Source organism: Genypterus blacodes, unplaced genomic scaffold (assembly GCF_046128005.1).
Source record: "Genypterus blacodes isolate CSIRO-AG114 ecotype Tasmania unplaced genomic scaffold, CSIRO-AGI_Gbla_v1 ptg000348l_1, whole genome shotgun sequence".
In the NCBI taxonomy this organism is placed as follows: domain Eukaryota; kingdom Metazoa; phylum Chordata; class Actinopteri; order Ophidiiformes; family Ophidiidae; genus Genypterus; species Genypterus blacodes.
The window spans coordinates 65,980-91,751 of record NW_027467132.1 but is presented as its reverse complement, the minus strand read 5'-3'; the positions used below and the strand labels follow the sequence as shown (position 1 = coordinate 91,751).

The 25,772-nt window shown below is 45.8% G+C and overlaps 1 protein-coding gene across 1 annotated transcript; it reads left to right on the top strand.

The window, feature by feature from the left end:
• Positions 1-1,874: 1,874 nt before the first annotated feature.
• On the top strand, positions 1,875-16,338 carry drd3 (dopamine receptor D3). The gene is made up of 8 exons (XM_076138105.1): positions 1,875-2,080; positions 4,148-4,474; positions 7,847-7,959; positions 9,909-10,045; positions 11,091-11,284; positions 13,026-13,091; positions 14,250-14,625; positions 15,775-16,338. The coding sequence occupies exons 2-8, from the start codon at positions 4,190-4,192 to the stop codon at positions 15,969-15,971; spliced, it is 1,368 nt and encodes a 455-aa protein (XP_075994220.1). The 5' UTR covers positions 1,875-2,080; positions 4,148-4,189; the 3' UTR covers positions 15,972-16,338.
• The last annotated feature ends 9,434 nt before the right edge of the window (positions 16,339-25,772 follow it).

The window sequence follows — 25,772 nt, the reverse complement described above, 5'->3', positions numbered from 1 at the left end:
GAGAATGAATCTGCAGCCTAAAATCCAGTTGGAGTCTAGTTACACACATCTCCAATCAACCTAGAACACAAACAAACAACAGAATGTTACACAACAACAACACACGCCTCCTCTCTCTCTCATATTTCATGATTCTTAAAGCTGTGATGTAATAAGTCAATGTTTCTGACTGTACCTGTGTGTATACGGTGGACTTTACTGATACTTTCCAAGCGTAGAGGAAACTTTTGGCCAGTAGATGACAGCAGAATGTAAACCAAAAAGCTTATTTTTCCCCGGCCATTATCATCATTATTGTTGTGATGCCTGCAGCCGTGACCTTCACACACAGATATTAGTCCAGACAGCTCGCGGATCCTATGAGTAACAGCTTAGCTCTACTCGCAGCCATCAAGAGCACGATACCCACAAGGGCCAAACATCCCTCACATCGCAAGAAAGAAGGATCCACTTCACCCTTCATCGCTTTGTCTTTCATCTCAAGAGAGCTATTTTTAAAACAGTAACTGTACAGGAGGTGTGTGTGTTTGTGTGTGTGTGTGTGTGTGTGTGTGTGTGTGTGTGTGTGTGAATGGGATTTTCTCTAAAGACAGGGTTCAGCACCAGCTTCCGTTCTATCATACATAAAAACATTCCACGTGTATAATATGCATCCACACACACACACACACACACACACACACACACACACTCACACACATTTGGATTCATCTCTGCTCTGCACCGCACTGAAGACAAATGCTTGCCGGCAGGAAAAATGGGTCAAACTTCCAATCGAGGACATTTGGACACTTACATTAGTTAAAACAAGTGATGCAGGTCGTCGGTGAGAAATGATGAGTACAGGTTGTTACGGTTACACTGAGCAGCTCCCATCAGCCTCCACACTTCACACACTGCCTCCTGAAAAAGGGACTATGTTATACAATCTACAACGGGTGCTTGTATTGGAAATAGGAGCCGTATTGCTTTTATTCGCCTCCTTATAACAATACAAGAGCATTATCATATCATTCCCATCTATTGAATGCTTTTCGCCTTAACAACAACAACATCTCTGGTTTGTTTGTAGTGTGGAGTAGAGGTCAGTTTCACTCTCACTTTATTTGATAATAGCTCAGTAAAGTCACATACTTATTCCCACAGTGTTATCACCGCAGTGTGTTTGGCATCCGAGGGGTTAAACACCTTAAATCCATCATCAGTCCCTTCCATTCCTCTACACCTGCATATCTAAGATAGGATCTCATGCAACAGCTGCTTTAAATCAAATTAAACGGCCTTTATCTAGTCCACACATAAGCTCTGGGTACCTTCACACAGGTTCTATATGTCCGTCTCTATAGATCCATGCTGGGGCCCAAACTGACCTCATTCCCTCTGAGTAGGTTCCACGTTATTGGGTCAACATTTGTCTATTTTTGAACGTCTCTCCCAGCAAAGCGTGACCCCCGACTGGCCCAGGGTCACAATGTGGATCCTGGCCATTTGTATTCATGGAAAGGAATTCTCTCGACAAACCAGTGACCTACTTGTGTGAATATAAGCTTCATATATAAGTGTGTACCGAATTTGATCCCGATTAAAGATGTGGCAGCTGATATCAGAGGAAGCGTTGTTTTAAAGCAACAACGGAGTCTTTGTTTTTTGTGCTGGTGGTTATTTTGCGCTCCTTTCTTTTTTTTTTATTCGCCCGGGCGCGTCTGGAGACACCTGACGTCTCCACACACACACACACACACACACAGAGACACGCGCCCCCTCCACTGAAGAAGAGGAGGAGGAGGAGGAGGAAGGTGGGAAAATAATGAAATGTGAAACGTGTCAGAGAAGAGAAGTGAAGTAAGCGAGAGCGAGCGAGTCAGTCCAAACACTCCTGTCTGCGTGTGTCTGAGTGTGTGTGAGTTTATATGTGTGTGTGTGCGTGTGTGTGCGTGCGTCTGTGCGCAATGGGAACAGAGCGGCGCTGCTCCGCTCCGAGCAGCTCTGGATACGAAACCCGGACAAGTTTCCACTCTCTCGCGGAATGACGCTTCTCACGGCGGCATCTGATGAATCCTCCACCGGGAAACACTGACAGGTACGTGGATCCGGCCGCGTGGAGAGGGACGCCAGTGGGAATGTTGCGTGGGAATGTTGTCATGTTTCCATCCTTCCATCCTTCCTCTGTGGTGTTAAACTGTTTAAGAACAGTTTGATTCAATATTCATTCTCCTGCTTGGTGATCATTTGCTCTCAGTCTTCTTCTTCTTCTACGTTTCTGTGCCACATTTGACCCCAATTTCATCCCAAAGCGTGATAAGGCGCTTTTTTATTAAATTACGCAGAATTGTGATCTTATGATTAGGAATTTATGATGAAGGTCCGATTAAGGTAGCGTGGAACCGGAAATGAAGCTTCACCTGTCAGCTCTGATCAATTTAGAGATAAAGTTGTCACCTCTAATTACCTCTTTTAATTGGTCTGCTGTTAATTATAATTATAACTGTTGGAGCTAATATAGACAAGAAATCCACACACACACACACAAATACATATACACACACACACACATGTACACACACACACACTCACCAGTTGACGCCTTTTTACAGCTAATGGCTTTGGGACACGAAGACAGACATACAGTTAATCAGTCAGAGCAGATACTGTGTGTGTATGTGTGTGTGTGTGTGTGTGTGAGGGTGTAATTATGAGCGTCACACACAGTTATGAGAGGTCACTGACTCTCATGCTGCAAGATGAGTTGGTGTTTAATAAAGAGGGCAGCCACTAAATAAACGAGTTCAAGATGGGTATCAGCTTCAATTAGCACTCATTCTATAATACACACACACACACATATAATCACTATTCACTCAAGCAGCTTATTCATTGGTAACATATGGATCTTAGCACAGAGGAGACATTATCACATTCTAATTACAGCCTGCACCTAATACGTCTTCCCGGTGTGACAACGAAGGGTTACATCATGGGTGCCCCAAAGCTGGTCTAGGTGTTTGTGTGTGTGTGTGTGTGTGTGTGTGTGTGTGTGTGTGTGTGTGTGTGTGTGTGTGTGTGTGCATGGACGCAGTGGAACAGTGAGCGTTATGTTTCCATCCGTGTCTCCTGTGTGTGTGTTTGGTGTGTGTGTGTGTGTGTTAGTGTGTGTGTGTGTGTGTGTGTGTGTGTGTGTGTGCTGACGTGGTCCTCCATCCTCACAGCAGCTCGATTGCAGGAGCGTTTGCATACATTTGGACCTCTCATCTCTAATTTCCAGCTCCGTGTTGTATAATTCAACCAAGGGGCTTCATCGAGGGACTTGAGGGTGGTCGAGGATCTGTTCGCCTCTTTAGGTTTTCCTGTGGATGATCATACAATACCGCCGCCATTGAGGGAACTGAGCGTCTTGATTTGATCCAAAAATTAAAAATGACACATGTGGCCTTCTGCCTCCAAAGGAGAGAGGACCAGACGGGATGGATCCGTTTGTTTACCGCTCTCTAACTCGTCACAGGTGCTTTTCCACAGTGCCGTTACCTGGACTGCAGCCGGAGACCAGCCACACTGGGGAATAAATCAGACACGGGATAAAGAGCAGAGAGAGGAGACGGTGGGACCAGTCAGAGCAGCAACAGCAGCAGCTCAGACTCCTTAGCCCTGCTCTTGATCACTGCCACTGCTCAAAGGCACAGTGCCAGCAGCTCCTCATTATAATACCGGTTTTGTGCTTTGTGTTGTACTTTGGTAGTCGTCTTAAAAGCATTTACTGCGAGTGGATGTATTGGGAGAGCTAACTGGAACGATCACAAATGCATTATGCTGTGGATGAACTTTGCTGTAGAGAGGCTGATTTTCTGCTGAGTCTCTGCGGTGATGATTGCATCTCTCAGAGTCATGTGGTTACAGTGTGAGGCGCCGTCAACATTCGCCTTGCTGTCATCCAGTAGAATCCTGCGTCTGTGTGCCGCCAACATCAACATTGGGCATTTTATCTATCGCTTTCCTCTAACCGCTGCTGCTGGGAGTCAGGAGATTCCTCCCTGCTGACACGCAACCCAGATCATGAAATGATGCCACAATCATCTGGTTAATATTTCGTGTGATAAACTGTCTCTTTGTTTTTCTGCGATAAACACTAAGCCCTGTTGTCTTCCTCTGCTAGGTCTGCCATAAATTGCATCTCCCATGTCACGGGGAAGTCTCCATGGCGATGTTTAGCAGCACAGTGCAGCTCTGGAATGACTCAGACCGCCTCGGATGGGATGACAGGAACGAAAGCATCAAGGTGTTGGGGCAGGATGAGCACAACTACTACGCCATGATATACTCTGTGCTGATCCTGGCCATCGTGTTTGGGAACGTGCTGGTCTGCCTGGCGGTGCTGAGGGAGCGTTCCCTCCAGACCACCACCAACTACCTGGTGGTGAGCCTGGCAGTGGCCGACCTGCTGGTGGCCTCCCTGGTCATGCCCTGGGCCGTCTACCTGGAGGTGAGATGTTTGGAGGATGGAGGAGGTTCTAAAGTTGTGTTAAGTGGTCTTTATTGTTTCTAAAGTTTCTGAAATTATAAAGTCCCTTCTCAAACTTCTTCCTTAGTCCTCGTATCTTGGAAGTAGAACCTTAAACAGTTCAAAAAAAGCTGGTAGACTCTGTAAAACTGCTGATTTTAGAGGTTTGCACTTTGCAAGCTTTGCGTCTTGCTGGTGCAGAGTAGAGGTGACCCCCAAGATTAAACCCCCCGTTTCCCCAGCCACCTTCTGGTCTCTGAGTCATGTCTTTGTTTGAGTTTTTGAGGAAAAGTATTGACGTTTTTTGGAGCTTGAATGGTGACACTCGTGAGACGGAGGCCACAGAGGAAGTGGGAGGAGTTTGGCCAAAATCCAACCGGCTGTTTTAATGGAACATCAGAGGAAATGTCCTTTGGGAAGAAGTGAAAGCAAAGTGTTAGAGGAATCAGAAGACGTGAGAGATTGAGAGAGTTCACAAGGTCGGGCGGCGAGTGGCAGCGTGTGAACTTTGACGACATCGCAGAGGAGACAAGAAAGGAGAGAGAAGGGCGAGAAAGGGAAGGAGCGGCTTTGTTTTTAGGAGACAAATGGAGTGAAAAATGGGAAAAAGGATGAGGGTCATTTGTGTCTCATTACATTGTGTCAACCGTGCGGGCGACACACAACCAGACAGAGTAATGATGATGAAAGGTACTTTAGGAATTGTGCAATTATTCACGTGTCTTATAAATAATTGCCCCAGGATACATCTAATAACAGAAAATAATGACTCCATCTGTCTCCAAGAAGCTATAAAGTATATGTACATCAAATTGGTCTGCTGATTTTTGTCACAGTTAATTTGAACCCGTGACCTTCAGGCCTTAACGCTCCATGGACTTCAGAGAAACACACTGCACACTGCAAACGTGTGGAGAGAGCAAGCGGGCCTATATGTGTAGAGAATAAATAATAATGTAATACTGCATGCACCCCCATACGCCCCTCCAAAGGGAGACCCAAGGCTATAGGAGATCATCCTATAAGTGCGGAGAGAGGTCGAGTGCATTGCTCAAGGACGAGTCGGCAGGGGGATTTGTTCGCCAAACTTTCAGATTCTGCCGCTCGCTCACTGTCAGCACAACTCATTCGCTCCACTTAGGCGACTTTACATTAAATAAATGTGACTCCTGGTAGTTAAGAACCAACAACCACGAGCAGCAATCGCTCAATAATTTCATCTGATGTTTAATCCCGTGAGGAAAGGCCGGTTCAACCAGTGCACGACTCCAAAAGGAAATGATTCATTTTGACAGAGACTGAGAGCGAAACTAAACTATGTGAGGAAAGAGTCAGAGGGAAATGGACTGTCATCTTCACCTGCCCTTCACCTACCCAAGGCACTGTATCCCCCTGCCCCAGGACGTCCCTGTTGATCTATGACCTGTATTTGAAAACAGTGGTTGTATTGGCAGTAAAGACTGAACGTTCTCTTCCCCGTAATTCATCCTCAGCCGGCAAACGTCCGTCTGGTCTCGGCACGGCAGAACAGAAACGGCTCCATTTATAGCACAACACTTCTTTATTACACCCAAAACAAAAGCAATCTGGCAATAAAAACGGGAGATTGAAAAACCAAACAAGGCGGAGGTTTCATTCCCGCTCAGGCGAGATCGCACAAGAGGAACTTTGTAATAAAACAACTTCACAAAGTCAAGATGTAACTAATCCATAATGCAGTAGTCGTGCTTATAGATGAGGTCATTAATCGTGGCTGGTTGATAACTTTATGAAGGGGTCATGAGTTCCTGTAAACTAGTTTCTCCTCCACCAAAATAAGAAACCGAATTGATTGACAGATCTTTTAATATGAGCGACTTCAGTCAACAACCAAATCTACCTCATTAATGTTTCCCATTGCTGTGTTCCAATCTGCGTTACATCTGTCAATCATCTCAATGACTCTAGAAACATGTTTACGTTTCAGAACCCTTAAGTTTTAGCTGTTTTCACATAGTTTAATATGAAAGTTAGCTTGGTTTTCTATCTATTTAATCTATAAATAGTAAAGTGAAGCCTACATTGGGTCTGTAGTTATAAATATATGTCAGGTATTGATTCTATGTCTTGATCTTCTAGTGGTCAAACTGTCAAACAGAAGGTCATCAAAGTGTCTCCATGGTTTCTTAGCCACATCCTCTACTACTACTAACAAACTCTGTCTGAGGCCTGGGCACACACACTTAATTCTCAAGCCAACATTTCAATTCTCTGACCTTTGCAAAGAGAAATATCTCCGAGCTTTGATGATTCTAAGGTTCACTGTTCATGTTCAGCACTTTGTGCCCGCAGAGACTCACTGAGTCACTCTGAAGCCCATTACAATCCTGCTGTGTGCACACAATATATACATGACTGAGCTGTTTGTGTTTTATCAGTATGTGCTCTGTGTGTGTGTGTGTGTGTGTGTGTGTGTGTGTGTGTGTGTGTGTGTGTGTCTGTGTGTGTGTGTGTCCCTGTACTTTGGAATGAATGAACAAATGAGAAAAACTTCAGAGTAAGATTCTTTCCCCTGTCACCTGTTTAGCTTTGGGTTCAGGTTAGTTTCAGGTTAAGGTTGATTAAGTCTAGCTTTAGGTGAGATTTAGTTTGGATTAGGATGAAGGCTATGAGGCTATGAGGCTATGAGGCTATGAGGCTATGAGGCTATTCTGTTGGGACTGTTACTGGGAGGTGTCGCACATTGGAAATCAATGGGATCAGTGAATGATTTACCTTATTCTGCTTCCGTACATATAATCAGTATATGTGACATCATCCGTGTTTGTAATGAGCCTGTGTCTCAATGTCGGTGCGTGCTTCCCATCTAAGACATTAATTACCAGCAAGTGAAGAGGCTAAATAAAAGGCTGTTTGTGTGTGTGCCAGTGTGTGTGAGTGTTTGTCAGAGGGAACGGCTGGAGGTAAATGTGCTCTGTGAGAAATGGAAGCTGCCTTGAGGATAATTGAACCGTGGGTATGACACAGTCTCTTGACCCGACTTTCCTTTTGTTACCGGGGCAGAGATCCAAACAGGTCAATGTGTACGCGCTCTGCATTGTGCCGTCTGCATGTTCAAGGGGGCTGGACAACATTTATCTTCTCCTCATGTTTTTTAATGGCCTCACACTTCAACGGGGGAAACCAGGAGCTGCGGCTGAGATTCAAACCTTGAGAAAATAAACGCTATATAATCCTAATAAAGGAGCTTATTTGCTTGATGTGTGACTTATTGCCGTTCTGTCACGTGGGCTGAGAGCTTCACACTTCACGGTGAAAATGAAAAGACGACATGTGCGATGTTGCTGTGCCTGTGTGTGTGTGTGTGTTGTGCAGGTGGTCGGCGGCGCCTGGCTCTTCAGTCGCGTCTACTGTAACATATTTGTCACGCTGGATGTGATGATGTGCACCGCCAGTATCCTCAACCTGTGCGCCATCAGTATTGACAGGTGAGTGTGGAGTGTGTCTGTGTGTGTGTGTGTGTGTGTGTGTGTGTGTGTGTGTGTGTGTGTGTGTGTGTCTGCGCATGTGTGTGTGCATGCATGAAGGACAATATTCCATACTCCCTGAGCTGACGTTATTTGTGCAGTGTGTGTGTCTGTGTGTGTGTGTGTGTGTGTGTGTGTGTGAGCTGTTGCAATCCGGTATAAATGTCATCCATGTGAGGGTTTCGTGCTTCAAGGCCTTTTTCTTTCTCTCTCCTCATCGATATTTCAAACTTCCTGTAGAAAGCCAATGTTCTCCCATCACGCTCCCATCCCCTGGATAGGTGTGTGTGTCGTCTTTGTGTATCCATGTGTGTGCATGTGAGAGAGAGAGCGAGAGAGAGAGAGGACTGGTGTAGTTTTTGTCCATGATTACAGCACATTTGTTTGTGTTTATGGCACTTTGGTTTGCATTCGTTCAGTCTTTACTATAGACGTGCTTCTCGTGTTTACATTATTTATTTGCTTTAGTTTTCTTCTTCATGTCACAGTAAATATTTAATCTCTCTATAGGGACTTTGAACTTACAACCTTCAGGCTCTAAGACTGTAGGTATAAAGGATGAATCAAGTCCAGCACACGGTGATGAGTTTGGGGGTGTCGCTCAGGGCTCAGGGGGGGGAGGAGGCGTGTCATTATTTAGAGTTTATTATAAGGTTTCTAATTCCAAGGCTCAGATTCTTCTTATTTCATCCCAGCTGGAGGCGAGAGGAGGATTTGAGGAAGTTCTACAAGCTTCTGAAACCTTCATGAACTCCTGCTGGATGATTAAAAAATACATGACAGCCCGAGATGAAAAACACAAAAAATAAAAATCCCCCTGATACAACCGGGGGGGGGGGGAATGTTCCATAATCTGGTGAGACGTTCAAGCGTAGGAAAAAGAGAATCCGCTTGAAGATTTACTGATGAAGATCTTCAAAATCTCCCACATCAGGAAACTCTTCAGACAAGCGGTACACCAAAAAGCCCTTTTCACGCCCTCCAGTGACGCTGCCTTGCTCGTGTACTCTGAGCGCCTTTGTGTCTTTAATTGCACGCAGTTGTGTGCCTGTTGGCGTAGATGTTCACGCTGCAGCGCCTGTGTTTAAATACATAATTTCCTTCTGAGCGATGATGTTCCGTGACCCCCTGTGGTTCTGAGTGATTGATAATACAACCCAACATCACACGCAATCATGCTTTCTGTCCCTTTTTTTTTTTGAAGATCTAAATTAAAGCCCAGCACCAGAGGCTTTCCTTTCTACCTTGCATTACTATTTATCAATGCATTGCTTATTTATTGCCTCGTCGTGCTAATTCTACAGATCGACGCCTCAACGTTGAGCTCTTTTTGCATTTATAAAAGAAATGAAATGACTGTAGAAACAACAGGGGACAACCGGATGGATTTGCTTTGATAATCACAGCTTATCAGAAACACAAACCGGCATTGAATCTATAGATCATAGACGCCTGCTGTGTTTTTTTGGCAGAGGAGAGAAAGGACGGCGGCGGAGAGAAAGGGTATTTTTAGTGAAACGTCTCTGTTTGGTGTTGCAATCTGCCCTGAATTTCGCCCAGAGAAGAACGAGCGTAATTAGTCTGATGAGGATAAACACTCGTGGCAGTTATCTGGCTCCAAACAATGTTATGTCACATCCATGTTGGGTCGGGGTCCGGTGTGATTGCTGGATCCTCTGAACTGCTGCTGAACCTCTTTTCCCAAGCTCATTATACATCTTGGCATGTATTGTGTTGATTAACTCCTCTCTTCGTGTGTGTGTGTGTGTGTGTGTGTGTGTGTCCAAAGCCCAAATCTTTTCCTTTTCCTTCCTTTAACACTTTCCTATAAATGTCACCACCCTGCCACTGTCCTTTAAATCTTTAAAGCTGTAAATAAAGTGTGTGTACGTGTATGTGTGTGTGTGCAGGTACACAGCGGTGGTGATGCCTGTTTTATATAATACCACCCAACACTCCAGGAAGAGAGTTCTTATAATGATCTCGTCCGTGTGGGTCCTGGCCTTCGCCGTCTCCTGCCCGCTGCTGTTCGGCTTCAACACCACAGGTCTGATAAACACTTTCACATCACGTCACGTTATTACTTTATTCTTTACGCCTTTTTGCATCCTAATGATGATCCGCTTAATGAGGGATTCAAAATGGAATGCGAGGCCTGGAGTTGTATCTGTCATTGTGAAAGTCAGGGTCAAAGCAGTTTTAGTAAGCTGGGATGCAAAGTATTTACCCACTATTTTGCTACATTATGTCTCCTACAATGGATTTCTGCAGGTATAATTGATGTGCAGCAACAAAGACCTTGACCTTTGGCCCCTTCGCTTCTTATGTATGTTTATTGAAAAGTAAATGCATCAGCGATTTCATGCTTGCTGTATTTTTGCAAACCAAACAATCAAATGTACAGAAAAAAATGACGGCTCTCATTTCTATAGCATTTGCCCAGTGAATTGAATAAGTCGACGAGAATGTAAAGCTATTCACACATGTACACAATAAGGATTCTGTTTGAGCCGAATTACAATCAATGCAAAAGAACACGTGGTGGAATCCTGGAAAAGATTCAGACTGAAACAGAGCAGCAGGATAAAAACAAACAACAATATCAAGCGTCTGATAGAACTTTTTGAATAGTGAATGAGGACGGAGGCACGTTTGGAGAACACGTGTGTGTGTGTTTGTGTGTGTGTTCCCTCTCTCCCTGTGCATTCAGGCATGTGTTATTGATCCACATGTCACATCCAGGCACAGTCACTTTAATTTAGACGTGGCACTTACATGTATTATGCATATTCCTACTGCGGTCGATACTCATTCTTATCATGTATAAAATGGAAATTTGATTGAGAAAATTGGTCCATACCCCATTATTATTATGTCAAATGCTCTTTTATCTTGATCCTGGTCTTTACAGCTGGCAATTATTGTCAAATCAATCAAACTTCCATCTCACACACTCATTCTATACATTCTATACAAAGAGAATGAGACAGAGGAGACATATTTGAAGTTATTCCTATGGTGGAGTCAGACGTGCACAGAATGGGACTTTGACCCTTCTTATGCCTGACAACATTTTGTTGTTTTGACCTCAGAGGACCCGATGGTGTGCTCCATCTCCAACCCCGACTTTGTCATCTACTCCTCCGTCGTGTCCTTCTATCTGCCTTTCATCGTCACGTTGCTGGTCTACATCCGCATCTACGTCTTCCTCAGGATGAGGAGGAAGAGGATCACCTTCAGCCACGCCAGCGAGAAGGTGCCGCCCGGCTCGACCCCGCCGTCTGTGGTGAGACTTTCATCAACACACGCTTGTATCTTCACTGATGGATATGAGAATAGATCCATCTGCTCTGCACCCCGTCGTTAGGGCCCATTTTTACTTGACAACATATCTGTATCGTTATTAGTCTCACTCTCAATCTCTCTCTGTAGCTCACTCTCTCTCCCTTTCTCTCTCTCAGCCTCTCTCAGTCTCTCTCTCATTCTCAGTCCGTCTCTCAGCCCCTCTTTCCGTATCTCAGTCTCTCTCTCTCTCTCCCTCTCTCTCTCAATCTCTCTCAGCCTCTCTCAGTCTCTCTTTCATTCTCAGTCTGTCTCTCAGGCCCTCTCTCTGTATCTCAGTGTCTCTCTCTCTCTCTCTCTCTCTCTCCCTCCCTCCCCCTCCCTCACAGCATCACCCATACCTTCACCCACATTATGCACGGCGGTAATGAGTTGCAAATTACACTTCACCTTTGTATTGACCGTTTCCTCTTGGACACTTTCACTCAGACGCTCGTCACTTACAGGTTTCCATAGCAAAAACTCTTTCCCAACCAAATCCAAGGCCACGTGCCGCCAGCGCAGCCTCGTGGCCTGGCTCCATTATAATAAACATGATGTGTAATCACGGTGATAGAAGGGACGAGGCTAAAATTACCACGGTAGAAGATGTTTGCCTCGTAAAATGAAGGTTGCCGGTGTGAAAGGCGAAATTTCTCTAAACACAAAAGAAAAGAGAAAAGCTGTATTTACACGATTATGCAAATGCAGCTTGTGTCACTGTGACCTTTTGCAGTGATCACAGGTCTTTGAAGAAAAGTACGTAAGATCCTGGCATCGCTGTTATCGTAAAACCAAAGCTGTAATCGGATTTATTTATTAATTTTTCTGAATGAATGAGTGAAGGAGAGAACCAGAACAAACAGAGTGCTGTGTTGCTCTTCTGTGCTCAGTTTGGGATCCGACCTAGTCCTTAAAAAAAGAGAGCGTTCTATCATTTTCTTCCGGTTTAGTGCCATCAATCACTATTTATGGAAGGTGACATCGTTTTGAAATTGTGCGTATCTCATAGCGGACCACGTCTCACTCTTGCTCTCAACCAGCCGTCAGTGCTTTGATCACATCCATCACTCTAATACCCGTCCCAGTTCCATCTGTCATGCAAAGGACAAATTCTCTGCATCTGTTTAGAACCTATTTTGAAGTTCTGGCTTTTAAACAAGAAGCTTCTCATAACATGACCGGCAGCACACACACACTCGGTGTCGCTCCGTTTCCGCGTGGCTGCGTTCACGCCAATCGCTCACAGTCACCTTCATCATCTTAACAGCAGCTTACAGATAATTGGTTGTGGTTGAGCCCCAGTTTTGGAATCTCATCCATGAGTGGAGACACATATTAGAGTCCTGGAGATGTTCAGGCCCAGAGACTTATAATGGGAAAGTGTTTAGAAATCACATAATAGAACTCCTTCAACCGAGGGACCGACTGATATAAAGAGGGACACTTCCTTCCCCCCGCCCCCCCGCCCTTTGTTTTAGATTTGTATATCTTAATTAAAACTCACCACGGAAAAAGACTCACGCAGCGTCTGGCTCAGAGAGGACGGCTGCAAACATGAGAGATACACAATTCCCTTGATTTATTTGTCACGGCACTTGCAAAGGGATTTGTTAGAATTTTAATAAATCCAACAACAGAGATGAATCAGTTGTATTACTAAAGGAATAGTAAAGCTTTCTGCTGCCTGCTTTGTCATCTATTAGGAGACCTGTCTGCAGGAACAGACTCCCAAGGCGAGGCAAGACCTGTCGCCCATCAGAATCAAAGTGGTAGGTGTTATTTTTAACTGCAACTCTCTTTATTTAATGCTGTACGTACAGAGGTGTGTGACGCTTGACTAACTGAAGCACATTGATGGATTGGTGTGTTACGCCGTGCTGGCATATTACACGCTCCGGTTTTTAGTTTTCCCGTGGGTCCCTGAATGCGTTTGCAGCTTCGATGTGTTGCTCCACTGTATCGTCTCAGAGACACAGACACAGAACCCATCACTGTGAGCCTCGACTGCATTTCTTGCCGTCACCTGGCAACTTGTAAGGAGAGCAAAATCGCTCTCTTGCCGCTCCAGCATCCACCTGCATAATCCACACAGAGCTCAAGCTGTAATATTCCACTGGGAAAACAAACCTGTGATGGGTGTCCAAGATACATGTCTACAGAAATAGGGTGGGTTTACTGAAAGAAGCTATAAATCACACATAAATACCCCAAAATAACAAATGACTCATGCTTACTCACTTATTGTGCCCTGGGAAACATAATTAGTTAAACTACTATGAGGGTTTCTACAGAGCTCATGGGAGCTGGAGCTGAATTTTAATGCAAAGTGCAGAGGCAGCAGCTCCGGTTGGACTTTTTTTTTTGCAATGCCAGATTGTTGAACAGAACTCCAATATCACCTCTAACTGCTCCAACCTACAGTCCTCCTTCCTCTTCCAATTGTTATTCCTCACTTACAGCAATGGTAGACATAACAGAGAATAGCAGACGGAATTGATATTCAGCACCAAATAGCAAAAAACAAATACAATCATGATATACATCTCTTTTTTAAATGTTAACCCCTGTTATGCCAAATCCCTTGTGTTCTCTCAGCCTTTGTCACCGCTCAGGTTCCACTCATATGCAGCAGTTTTTCCTCCACCGGCAGCATAAGAGACTTTTTTATGTATCTATTGGGAGGCGGGCTGGCTGTTCGCTCTGTGGAGTCAAGAGTCTGGCACTAATGGTGTTGGAATATTGCATTAATTTGTCAAACCAGAGCTTCTGGCACCTCATTGCTCGCTCGCACAGAGGATGTCATGTACCCACTAGAGTCTTTGTGAGGCGGGAGGATCATCATCAAAACAGAGCTTCCTCACCTCACAATCTCAGAAAGATTCTCTGTCATCATCAGGGTTTCACTTCTCTCTGGTTTGTCCCGACAGGAGAGTGTGGACCCGCCGGGGCCCACCAAGCCCAACCTGCTGTCGGGTTGCCTGTGGCGAAAACGCCCAAAGACGGGACCCGTGGAGAACTCGGCGCTGCCCGCGGTGGACATTCAGAACTACTGCAGCATTAGCCACGCCTCCTGCGGTCGCACCGAGATGGAAGCGGAACGAGGGGAGGAGGAAGAGGAGGCCGAGGAGAATAACCACAACGATCAGCCTCCTGCGAGGAGGGGCTGTGAGGTGAAGGAGCTGTCTAATGGACGCACACACACGGCCCTGCGTCCTCTCCCTCACTCTTATAACAGCAGTCAACGATTCAGGAGCATGCACGCCCGCGAGAAGAAGGCCACTCAGATGTTGGCCATTGTGCTCGGTGAGTAGAGACTCCTTACACGGATAATCTGAGGAAATGTGAACGTGACGCCAACACTTCCTCCAAGTCCCTTCTGAGTGCCTTTTACTTTCTGCTTCAATTCCCTAAACATTTTCAGATATCAGCTGTTTGATTTTCTGCCACATGTTCCAGAAATAGATAAGACAGGAGAGCAGCAGCGCCCGTGCACGCTCGCCTGGCTCTGATCCAACCGCTGCATTCTCTTACTCAATATGCATTAGCTCCATGTTTTGCAGAGTCACAATTAATCAAACTCATATGTCAAGAATCCTTACACACACATATACACGTACACACAGACTGCAACCCCTGAGCCCCTAGCTTCGTCCTCACACTCGTCTCACACACTCTGGTGAGGTCTGGTCCAGTTAGCACAACAGATGTCGCAGCCAAAAATCTCTAATTGCATTTTATTGTTGTCAGCAGAAAAAAAAAATACACAGCAGATGATGTCATCGCAGCCCACTGCCCACCTGTGCTCTGGCTGCTGACTGTGTGTTTGCTGCAATGCTGTGAGCCGTGAGTTTAAAGAGGAAAAGTCACGATGGAAACATACGCAACAAGAAGTTAAAGTCATATCCGTCAGAATTATTCAAGTAAAAACAAAACAGGTGTAAATGTTCTCTCCTTTTGTTTCTTATTGCTCATTTTTTCAGCTATTAATTTCCCAAATCTCCTAAATAGGCATTTTGTGAAGTAGTAGCAGCAGTAGTCGCCGTGGAAACACATCTGTTTGATTAAATGAACGGACTCACTTTCCACCGCCTTCAGAAACTATCTGCCTCTTAGCTTCTTAGCTTCTTTGCTTCTGCTGGACGGATTATGTGGCCTGAAGAATTGCAGATGAACACCTTGCAAAGTCCACGTTACTTAGGAACCGCAGCGTTTGATGTTATATTTATGAACGATTAACATAAACTCTCCTTTTTTTCTCTCTCTCTCTCCTCTCCCTCTCTGTCTCTCCCCCGTCTTCACACTCTACCTTCCTCCCCCGCCTGAACTACATTTCCCTTCATGTTCTCTCTGGCCGCCTCATCATTTTGTCTTTGCCTTTTTTTTAAACTCTTCCACCCTCCGTCTCCCCGTCGTCCTCCCTTTATGTGTCTCTCTGCTCCCTTGGTGCTTCAGGGGTCTTTCTCATCTGCTGGCTCCCGTTCTTTGTGACTCACATTCTGAACACCCACTGTAGGACATGCTACATACCTCCTGCTCTTTACAGCGCTTTCACCTGGCTGGGCTACGTCAACAGTGCCCTCAACCCTGTTATCTACACAACCTTCAACATCGAGTTCAGACGGGCCTTCATCAAGATCCTCACCTGCTGAGCGAAGACGGAAAGCCAGGAAATTAAAATGGAAATGAGGCGGCACGCTCGTTTTAGCGAACTGTGACCACACGCGGACCCCGATCATCGACAAGACAACCGTATCTGCTGGGCGCCGTGCGGGAGATTTACAGTGACGGCGGTGACGATTTGAAGCATGCAAATGAACTTCCACAGCACTGTGCAATTAACTCACAACACAAACAAAAAGACACATTCTGTTTCCAAACAGGGCTTGGGCTCCATCCAAACAGTATTACTCTGAGAACTCTGTGTAATTCTTCCATTCTCACACGCATAGAGTCGTCTGGTAGCACAAGATGAGGACTTTCTTTGTGGATATGTATTATACAGTATGTGCACTGTGAAGCGGCATCGCAATTCTTCTGATCAATGCAAGTTTGGAAGCAATTTAAAGCCGAGAGGAAGCTTTGAGGCCAATAAATGGATGTTCCAGCCATGTGTACAAGCCACTTCTGCCTGCCGTCACACAATGTGGATTTATTGATGTTTATTCACCTCCTCCACCTACCAACACCTCCATCGTCATCACCATAACCATTATCAGCTCCTCGCCGGCTCTCGGGGCCAAACCGCAGTTCAATGCTGTTCACTTGAAGCGTGCAGGAAAATGTCGTCCAGGTCCTCGGCAGGATTTTGCATCATAATGGGGATCGTGTCTTATATATTGATTGTGGAGGCATTGCACTCGGTGTGAATTAAAGTATGAGATTTTAATGTGATGAACAGTGGAACATTTTTCAGTGTTTTTTTTTTTATAGGAGACTTGTTGGTTTATTGGCAAACTGTGGTGTAACTTAGAGCTCCGTGTTGGCTCTTCTGACGCTCATTGTGATCTTGGCAGGTCTGTCATTGGCTGAACATTTACTACAGCGTGTTGTAAATAAAATGAAATGGAGTGTTTCCAGGCTGGCTATGATCTATACATTTGCACACACACACACACACACACGCAAACACACACGTGCACAGCATTTGTTATTTTTAGCATATTAAGTATAGACTCCTGTGATTACAGATCATTATTGAATAGTAAGAGTGCTAGATGGTTTTTAGAAGAAGCACACAAGAGGAACCCAGCTGAGTGAAGAGGACATTGTGAGCGTGAGAGAAAGAAGAAATGATTCCAAAGAGGAACAACAGTGAGACAGATGGAGGATGAATAGAGGGATGGGATCTGCAGGGGGAAGAACACAAAAGGAGATAAGGGAGGATGGGAGAGCAGAGTTTTGAGGAAGGAAAAAACCAAATGGAGCAAATTGAAGCGAGAGAACGTGGATCAAAGATGAGGAGGACACGTAAGTAGATGGATCATTGAGGGGGGGGGGGAGGGGGAGGAGGGGGGGACATTTGGAGCGCTCTTATTTCTCTGAGAGCCATAAACACATAAACACCTGCTCCCACGACACTCTGTGCCATTGTGCCGACTCGTTCCACTGAGAGTGCTTAAGATGATGGTGAGATGACGCACCAGGTGTGTGTGTGATTCTCCTGACAATGGTTGAGAGACAAAGGTCAATGGGGTCGTATTAAAGATTTTATCGACTTGCGAGCGTGAGGATAATCAGCAATGTTTATGCCAATCTGCCTCTTAGATTACATCTTGCATGAAAACTGACGGGTATTGATTCTATAAGGACAAATACCCTCAGATCTAGAATGGAAAGGGTTCATCCTCTGGGGAGCATGACTGTGCTCTGTAACTTTCCTGACATTTTAATCTTTCTTGTTGGTATGGACTTTGCGGTCCATTGGTGGCGCGAGAAGAAAAGGCCAAGGAGTCACCAGATGATGAGAAAGCAGGAATCATTATTTACCGGTCATTGGTCAAAGGGATTGATGATGGGGCCAAGAACAGGTCATCAGACAAAAGCAGACAATCAGCATAAAACTGCATCTTTGACACCACATTTCAGCTTTCTTGACCCTCACCAAATATGTACAGATGCATTCTGGTCTGTTCGGCTTGACTAGACTCAAAATAATCTTGGAACAAATCCTGGGAAGAGGGGGAATTGAAAAAATAAATCAGGTGATGAAGGTGGGTGCTGAAATACTTCAAAGGCAAAATAATGGCAAAGAGCCAGCGATGAGTTGATCACTGGCCTAGTTTCTTCGTCTGGTTGGTCTCCCAGAACCTTCTGTACCTCTGGAACCGCTGAGATCAAACACATGCAGCTGATGTGCAAATACACCCCATGAAGTTAGATTACTTCCACCCAAAAACATTTACTTTTATCTGTCGGACAGAATTCCCGCTGAGATAATAAAAGCAGATGAAAAGTAGACCCAACTTGTGCAGGAACAGGACAGGAGGGATGAATTGGACGAGGGAACAATGCCTTTGGTGTACAGAGACGTTTTAATAAGCAGACGCTGTTTAATTCCCACTGTGGGGACAAAGAACCAGATGGAGTGAGGAACCCTTGGGGATGCAGCCACCATCCTCAAGCCAAAACCAGATACGCCAGGTCAATGGCGGTGGGGGGGGTGAGAGGGGGCGGGCTTCTGTGTCCTGGAATTTGGCGTCGGCGTATTTAATGACGTCCCTGGGCTCGGCCTGGTGGCAGCTTTCCCTGTGCCAAAATACATTTACTACGAGCACTACTGTGTCGCCTTTGTGTCTCATACCTTCGTCTAACCCTTTGGATTCATCCTCTGGGGACCATGAAGAGCAATATTACATTTCATGATAATCCGGCTGTTTTTTTCTTGAGACACCCGAGTCTGAACCTCAATAGAATCAACAGACATCAGGCGTCGTTGTGCTGCTCAGAGGGGCAGAGACACAAATGGACCTCTCCATTGCACCGACCTCAATAGGAGGCAAATTAATTTCAAATTGGTTTACCCTCATCCTCATCCTAAGCATGACTGACATGTGCATTGTTGTGTTTGCTTAAACGGCTGGATACGTGTGGGATTTAGGGGATTACATTATTTGCTGCACAACATGCTAGAGTCTTTGGTGTGTAAGTCTGGGCGAGCTGAAAAACAAAGCTCCGTCTGTGTGTGCTCAGGTGGTGTGTGTGACGGGAGGTGTGAGGTGAAGGAGTCCGTCCATGAGAGGAAGGTAGAAGATGACACACTGGATCAAAGTGAAAGATGAATGTGATGCAGTGTGCCGGTGTTTTATCAGGGAGTCTCAGGAGGAAGAGGAGCCTCCCGCGGAATGTTGTCACCTCGCTGTCTAATTACGCCACAGCCAGCCAGAGTCCTTCAAGCAACCAGCCGTCCTTCGCTTTAGGAAGCATCTGCTGCAGGACTGAGGACAAAAATAAAGTTGATGACTCAAACTGCCGCCGTTTCCAGTTATGCTCCTGTCTGTTCCCTTTTGTCTTAAGGGATACCAGAGGTTTTGTGTGTTTCCGTGGGCGGTAAAAACACAAGTGACGGACAGTTGCAGTGGGTTGCAGCGGCTAATGTTGATGAGCAAAGATGTTGATTACAGAGAGAGGTTGCTGTGCGCCTTGAGTGACGTTCAAACTGTCCCTTTCTTCACCCACCGATGCCTCCCACTTCTCTCTTCCCCGCAGTCTCACAGCAACGTGATAACCACACACTCTCACTCTCCCCACCATCTCTCTCTCCCTTGACGTGCGAATACGAAACGGATGCCACAATGGCGGTATCGGTTGAGCGATCCATACGGCTTCAAGAAGACACAGTGCCACCAACAACAATGGACCTTCAGGAGGAGAGAAAGGCCCTGGAGCTTGGCGGTGATATTGGTGTACAAGTCGACCGGGGACTGGAAACAACACAAGCAGCAATAAATCCACCTGTTTATTTTCGCTTCCGGCCCCATTTTAATTGTTTGCTTTGTGTATTCCTCTGTCAGATGTTGCCGTGTGATATGTTCAGTGCGTATCAAAGGAGCGTGAGAATATACGTCGTCTCGGCACCTTCATGTTCCTGCTGGAGGACGTGATCTGAGATGTGAGCATGAATACAATCACAGCCCCCTTTAGACATGCACAGAGGTTTTGATATTGTCTGAGAATCTAGCAGCCACTGTCGTTTCTAACCCTGATCTATTCCGGGTGCATTGATTCGCCCGTGTAGTTGAGCACAAACGTGAGCAGACTCTGGGTTTGTTTTTTTTATCCTCGGCCGTCATCCCTAGAAGAAAGCCAGGCACTCGGTCTGATCATATGCAAATCCTTACTCGCTCAATTGCAGGCGATGCCCGAACACGCTTTTGTAAATCAGCCCGAGAAAGGGCCCGCGTTGCCCCCGACACCTCATTCATGTGTCCCCAGATGTGCCTCTCGCTCCTGTGATAAGGCGCTCAGAAGCAGAGGAGTGGAGGCCTCACGAGGGGAACGCTCCTCATGTTGTCCGTGACATTCACGAGTAGCACGGAGAGTTGAGGTGAGTATCTCGCGTGATTAGATATAATTAGTTCTAGATGGTTGCTAATGCATGGGGGCGAGATTACAGAGGACTTCTCAAAGTGACGCAAGATGCCATGAAAATCAAAAATGGAACAAGAAAGCCTGTTGTACTACCATCAATATCTGTCACGGGGTTTAAACGCCTTGAATACTGCGAGTAAAGCCGAGGGCTCAACGCAAGACAGAAGCCAGTCTCTCTTTTATAATTTAGTCCGCAGCTTAGAAGTACCCAATGTTCGTCTGGCGCACGCACGTCTGGGACATGTTCTAACCTGGATTTGACTCAACAAAGACCTTTTAAACTATTGAAATGTGGTTGACTTTGGTAGTACGACATCCAATTCTGAAGATGCTTCCATTGTCTGGGTATAATCGTGTTGCACCACCGCGTTATGAGGAAAGTTCGCCAGTGGAGGAAATGCAATCACATAATCTAAATTCTGCTCCCTAGACTAGGCGCACTTCCGTTTATGGCAATTTGCAATTACACAAGTAATGTCCATGTAAACATATTCATGACATTCTGACATTTCTAGAGGCTAAAACATGAAGATGGAAATCTACTCTCTTATAAATGCAAACCAAGTCTGATCTTTGGCTTTTATTGATTCCAACTTATCCAGTCACTGATAAACCCTTACACACACACACACACACACACACACACACACACACACTTATGCAAATGCAGGCACAAACTAGGACACGTGGCATTGCATTTTCAGGTACAGTACTTGCATGGTAGCCAGTGTACTCTCACTCCTCGGGGAGGATGAGTGCTTCGTTTCAGTGTTTCCTCAGATCCTCTCCGGCGGAAGAGATTAAAGAGCAAATACCCCTGTGCGGAGGATTAGCATCACACTGCAGGTTTGTGATTATCATCTAAAGGCCGGGTCTCCAGCGGGCAGCTTCTTTTGGAGTTAATGAGCACAGAGGAAGCAGAAGATGAGGCACAGAAGCTCTAGCACACCTATCAAGATTTATCTGGACCCAGATTTAACAATCCACTGGTGTCAGGATCTCCTACCCAAGCTTATTTACTCCCCCCTCCCCTGAGAACCTGATTCAGGCAAAATCATTAATTGCAAGCTGTGACATAATTGTTTTACCACAAGAGGACATATCTTGCAAATTTGCACTTAATTGCAGATAAGCTGTGCTCCTCAGATAGCAGCGGCCGCACGTGTTCAATATTTTATCAGGCGACGCTGCATAGGCAACTAATGCATTCTGTGCACGGTCACACCTTTCTCACTCTGTGCCCACGGCACCTGGGCTCCCCTGATTCTGTCAATCTGTTGGGCAATTAAAGCGAGACCTCCTCACCGCCTCGCCAGGAGGATGACGGGGAGGGAGGCGCCGTGCGAGGGGTTCAAGAGAAAAGTGTGCACTCATGCGTCAGAACAAAGCCCAGGTACGGGGGGTTTGGTTTTAATGGAATTTTCCTCCTATAGGGGTCAAAGCCTGTGCAGCATGAAATGTTACATAATTACCTTACAGTTACTAAACAGCCCTAATTATTCTACAATTACACACGTCACTCTAGATTATGGTAAGCAGGCGTTGGCAAAGGACAATTCCCTAATGACAGGAAGGGTTAAAAAACTCCTCTGTACCACCTTCCTCCTCTTACTTCACCACCTTCCTCCTTTTACATATTCAGAGAGTCGACACTTTAGTTATCACAGGCCCACACGCACCTGGATGGAAGCAGGCGCCTTAATCAGCAGAAACACACACCGGCTCCCTTTGACAGTGTCACTCCCTGTTATTTTCAGTTTTTCTGTGCCTCTCCCCTCTCTCTCTCTCAGTGCATGTGACTCAGCCAACTCCAGACTTAGAGCCACCCAAACACACCCAAAATTGTCTTTCAACCATGATTTCCCCCCCTCATGTCCTGTGTCAACACATTGGAATTGTGTTATCTCCACCTCATTTCACCTCGCGGTCATATTTGCTTTGTCCCCGTGTGTGTGTGTGTGTGTGTGTGTGTGTGTGTGTGTGAAGCTGTTGCTTATTGATTGCATGATTTGATGCACATGTGGCGACGTTTCCTCTGCACACAGACTCTGTCTCACTAATAAGACGGGACTGGATTGAACGTTTCAGCCGCGGCGTGTGTGTATCTCTGGAAACCCAGTCAGACTGATGTGCTGCTCTGTCCTGTATTTGCTCTCCTATTCTCACGAATCAACCTGTTTATCTCCGTAACTGTTCTCTTCCATTCCCTTAGGCTTCCCGGTTTATTCCTTACGCCAATTGTTTTTCTGTCTCTCACACCTTCCAACATCACTCTGTCTGGCCCAGCTGAGGGCTGCTGTGCCTGTTAGTCCTTTGCTACTTGTTAATTAAATCTGTAAATTGAGGGAACGGCCCTGGGGAGTAATGTTTAATCAATGAGCACAAATACATGACTTTCATTCCAGACAATTCGTCTAATAAAAGTTGCCCAATTGAAAATGTGTGTGTGTGTGTGTGTGTGTGTGTGTGTGTGTGTGTGTGTGTGTGTGTGTGTGTGTGTGTGTGTGTGTGTGTGTGTGTGTGTGCGTGCGTGCGTGCGTGCGTGCGTGCGTGCGTGCGTGCGTGCGTGCGTGCGTGCGTGCGTGCGTGCGTGCGTGCGTGCGTGCGCTCTCAATAACAAAGAGGCCATCGCCGTGTTACAAAAACAATTTCAATCACCAAACATAACAATCTTTCGCTCCTCGCAAATCTCTTCACTCCTTAACGTCACATTTCCTCCCTTTTAGCTTCTCTGGCAGGCGGTGCGAGTCTATTTGTCTGCTGTGCCATCTTATCTCCAGAGCATCTGCATTTTTCCTGCATCTCACTTCCCCCTGGGCCCTGAGCGGCGTGGCAGTTGATATGTAGGTTAAATCAGAGGGAGGAAAGTGTGTGTGCGGGATTTTAATGAGGATCAGATGTGGAAGTGAAGAGGTTTCCCTCAACCACTGGCTGTCGTCTGATTCCAAAAGCTGGATCAACATCATTGGCAAGTCGTATAGGAGGAGAGGTTTCATGCAGAATGGGATAGAAACTAATGAAGACAAGTACATGCATGAACACATGTGCACAAGTACACTTTAGTAATCAGACACAGAGCGCCTTGATTCTGCTCTAGCTCAGCTGCAGGCGTATCCAGAGCTGCCCAGCTGTTCTTCTGCCCCTCTAGCTAACTTTGTGTCTGACCTCCACATTTCCAGCAACAACACGACAACAACCATAACAACAACACGACCCAGCTGGCCACGAGTGTGCATCCGGCTCAGCCAAAGAGCAGCGGCATCATCCGCAACCACGCGCGCACACAAACACACACACACACACACACAGTTGCAGAGAAAGCGGTGGTGTGAGAACAGTCACATTTGGTTGATTGTAAATGTCTCCACAAACAAAGGTGCATTTTATTTAAGTTACACATGAAGTTTACTCGTCTTCTTCTGCCATTCACTCTCTCTTTTGTATCCAAGACAATTCCTTTGTTGTGATTCTTAAATGATTGTATTTTGTGCTTAATTCCTCTTTTTTGTGTTTCTTTCTCTCACTTAGACAATAAATCAGAACAATCTGAATCTGGTTTTAGTTATTCCACAATTTTGTTGTGGCAGGTCACCAATATTTTGAGTATATATATATATATCAGTATATTATAGCATAAAACTGCATTTCTATAGCATTCAATGCAGAATCAAGGGCATCACCTCTGTGCCTCAGCCGGTTGGATGGAATAGATTGGATGTGGGTATATGGAGGCCCCACCTTATGCATTTCAAATGAATCTGCTTGTGTAAACCGATGTACCTGGAAAATAAGAGGCAAATATTCCACGTTTGCTGATATGCAGAATCCTCCGCCTGGCTGATCACACAGCCGTCATCATAGCTCTGCGAAATGCTCCAGTGGGGAGGAAGTGAGGCTCTCACACAACCTGAAGAGCGCTGGACGACAAGGGAGATTTGTGTCTTCGCATAAGTGTCTGACAGCCATTCCGGCAGCGTAGACGCAGATGAATGCGGGTATTCCCAGATGGGGAACGTTGGGGATAGCGTGACGCCCGAGCAACCATTCCAAATGATCCAGGGACGATGGAATTACCTTCAGCTTTAATGAATGTCAACGTCTATCTGAAAAGGAGCAAGAACTGCTTCTCTAAATTCTCTGCATAGCACCCTGCAACATAGGAAGGCTTTTACCACATATGTAACACCTATATGGTAAAACATACGTGACACATACGTGATAAAACCACCCTATTGATGTTCCTTCTCTTTGGTTGAACTCCTTGTTCTGCTCTGAAAGCCCCACACACACACACAGCAGAACCCTCATGTTTGAGATCAGAGTGATTTTGCTCCACACTGCTTATGAATTCACTTTCTGCCGTGGCCGCTCATATCTCCAAAGGCTGCTGTCTTTACTCTTCCCCTCTTTGGTCTCCCTGCCTCCTCGTCGTCCCAGGCGTGTCTGACAAAAGTGGTTGGGGTAGAGGGGGGGGTGCACATAGTCGCTGCCACAAACAGGCCAGTGCAACATTGGGTAATCGTCCCTGTACGCAAACTCAACCGATGTTCCACTTCATCACGGGCGGAACATTCAACCCCCCTGAGAAGGCGAGCTGCATTTAATCAGAGCTCGGCATGTAAGCCCATCAAGACGAGGAGTCACACTGCAGATTGGCGCCCTTTAGGCTGTCATTACACGCAAAACTCAATTGATTTGGGCTTGATTGTCACATGATGCCCAGCCTCCCCCGGGCACCGACACATGTGACACCCTGTGCACAAAGAAGAAAGGAAGGCTTGTGAATGCCTGTTTTTCCCAGATACTTAATGAGGATTATTTACACTCTGCATTTATTGAAAACAAGGCACATGGTTGTCAGTGACGATGAGTGTTACTTTCCATGTCCTCACTTCTGATGCACACCTGATAGCAGCTTTAAGTGCAGCAGCTATAGATAAAGCAGAGGACGCCGTTGCTGCACAGAGACACCAAAGTAGCACGGAAACGATTTTGATGTCTGTATCTGTAATAGTTAAGGAGATTGATCCAGAGAGGTCTGATGTTTACGTCGTTGTTTCTGTCTCTGCAGGCCAGATTGTTATTAGAACAATGCACATGTTGTCTGGACTTGGCAGATGTCGGTGCTTCTCCAGTAAAATGCTGAAAGCAAGTGACAGAAGCCATTACACACACGTCATTTGAATCAATGTTCATTAGAAAAATATATGCATTAATGCAGGTTTACAGCTGGAAAGAAGGTTCATGTCTTCTGTATTCATGTCACTAGCTTCCAAACTCACTACGTGTTTTATTTTGGGGGGTTTTCCTTGGAGCAGAGTGTAATCATGTGCACACTGAGGCAGCTGCTGCTAGTTAAAATC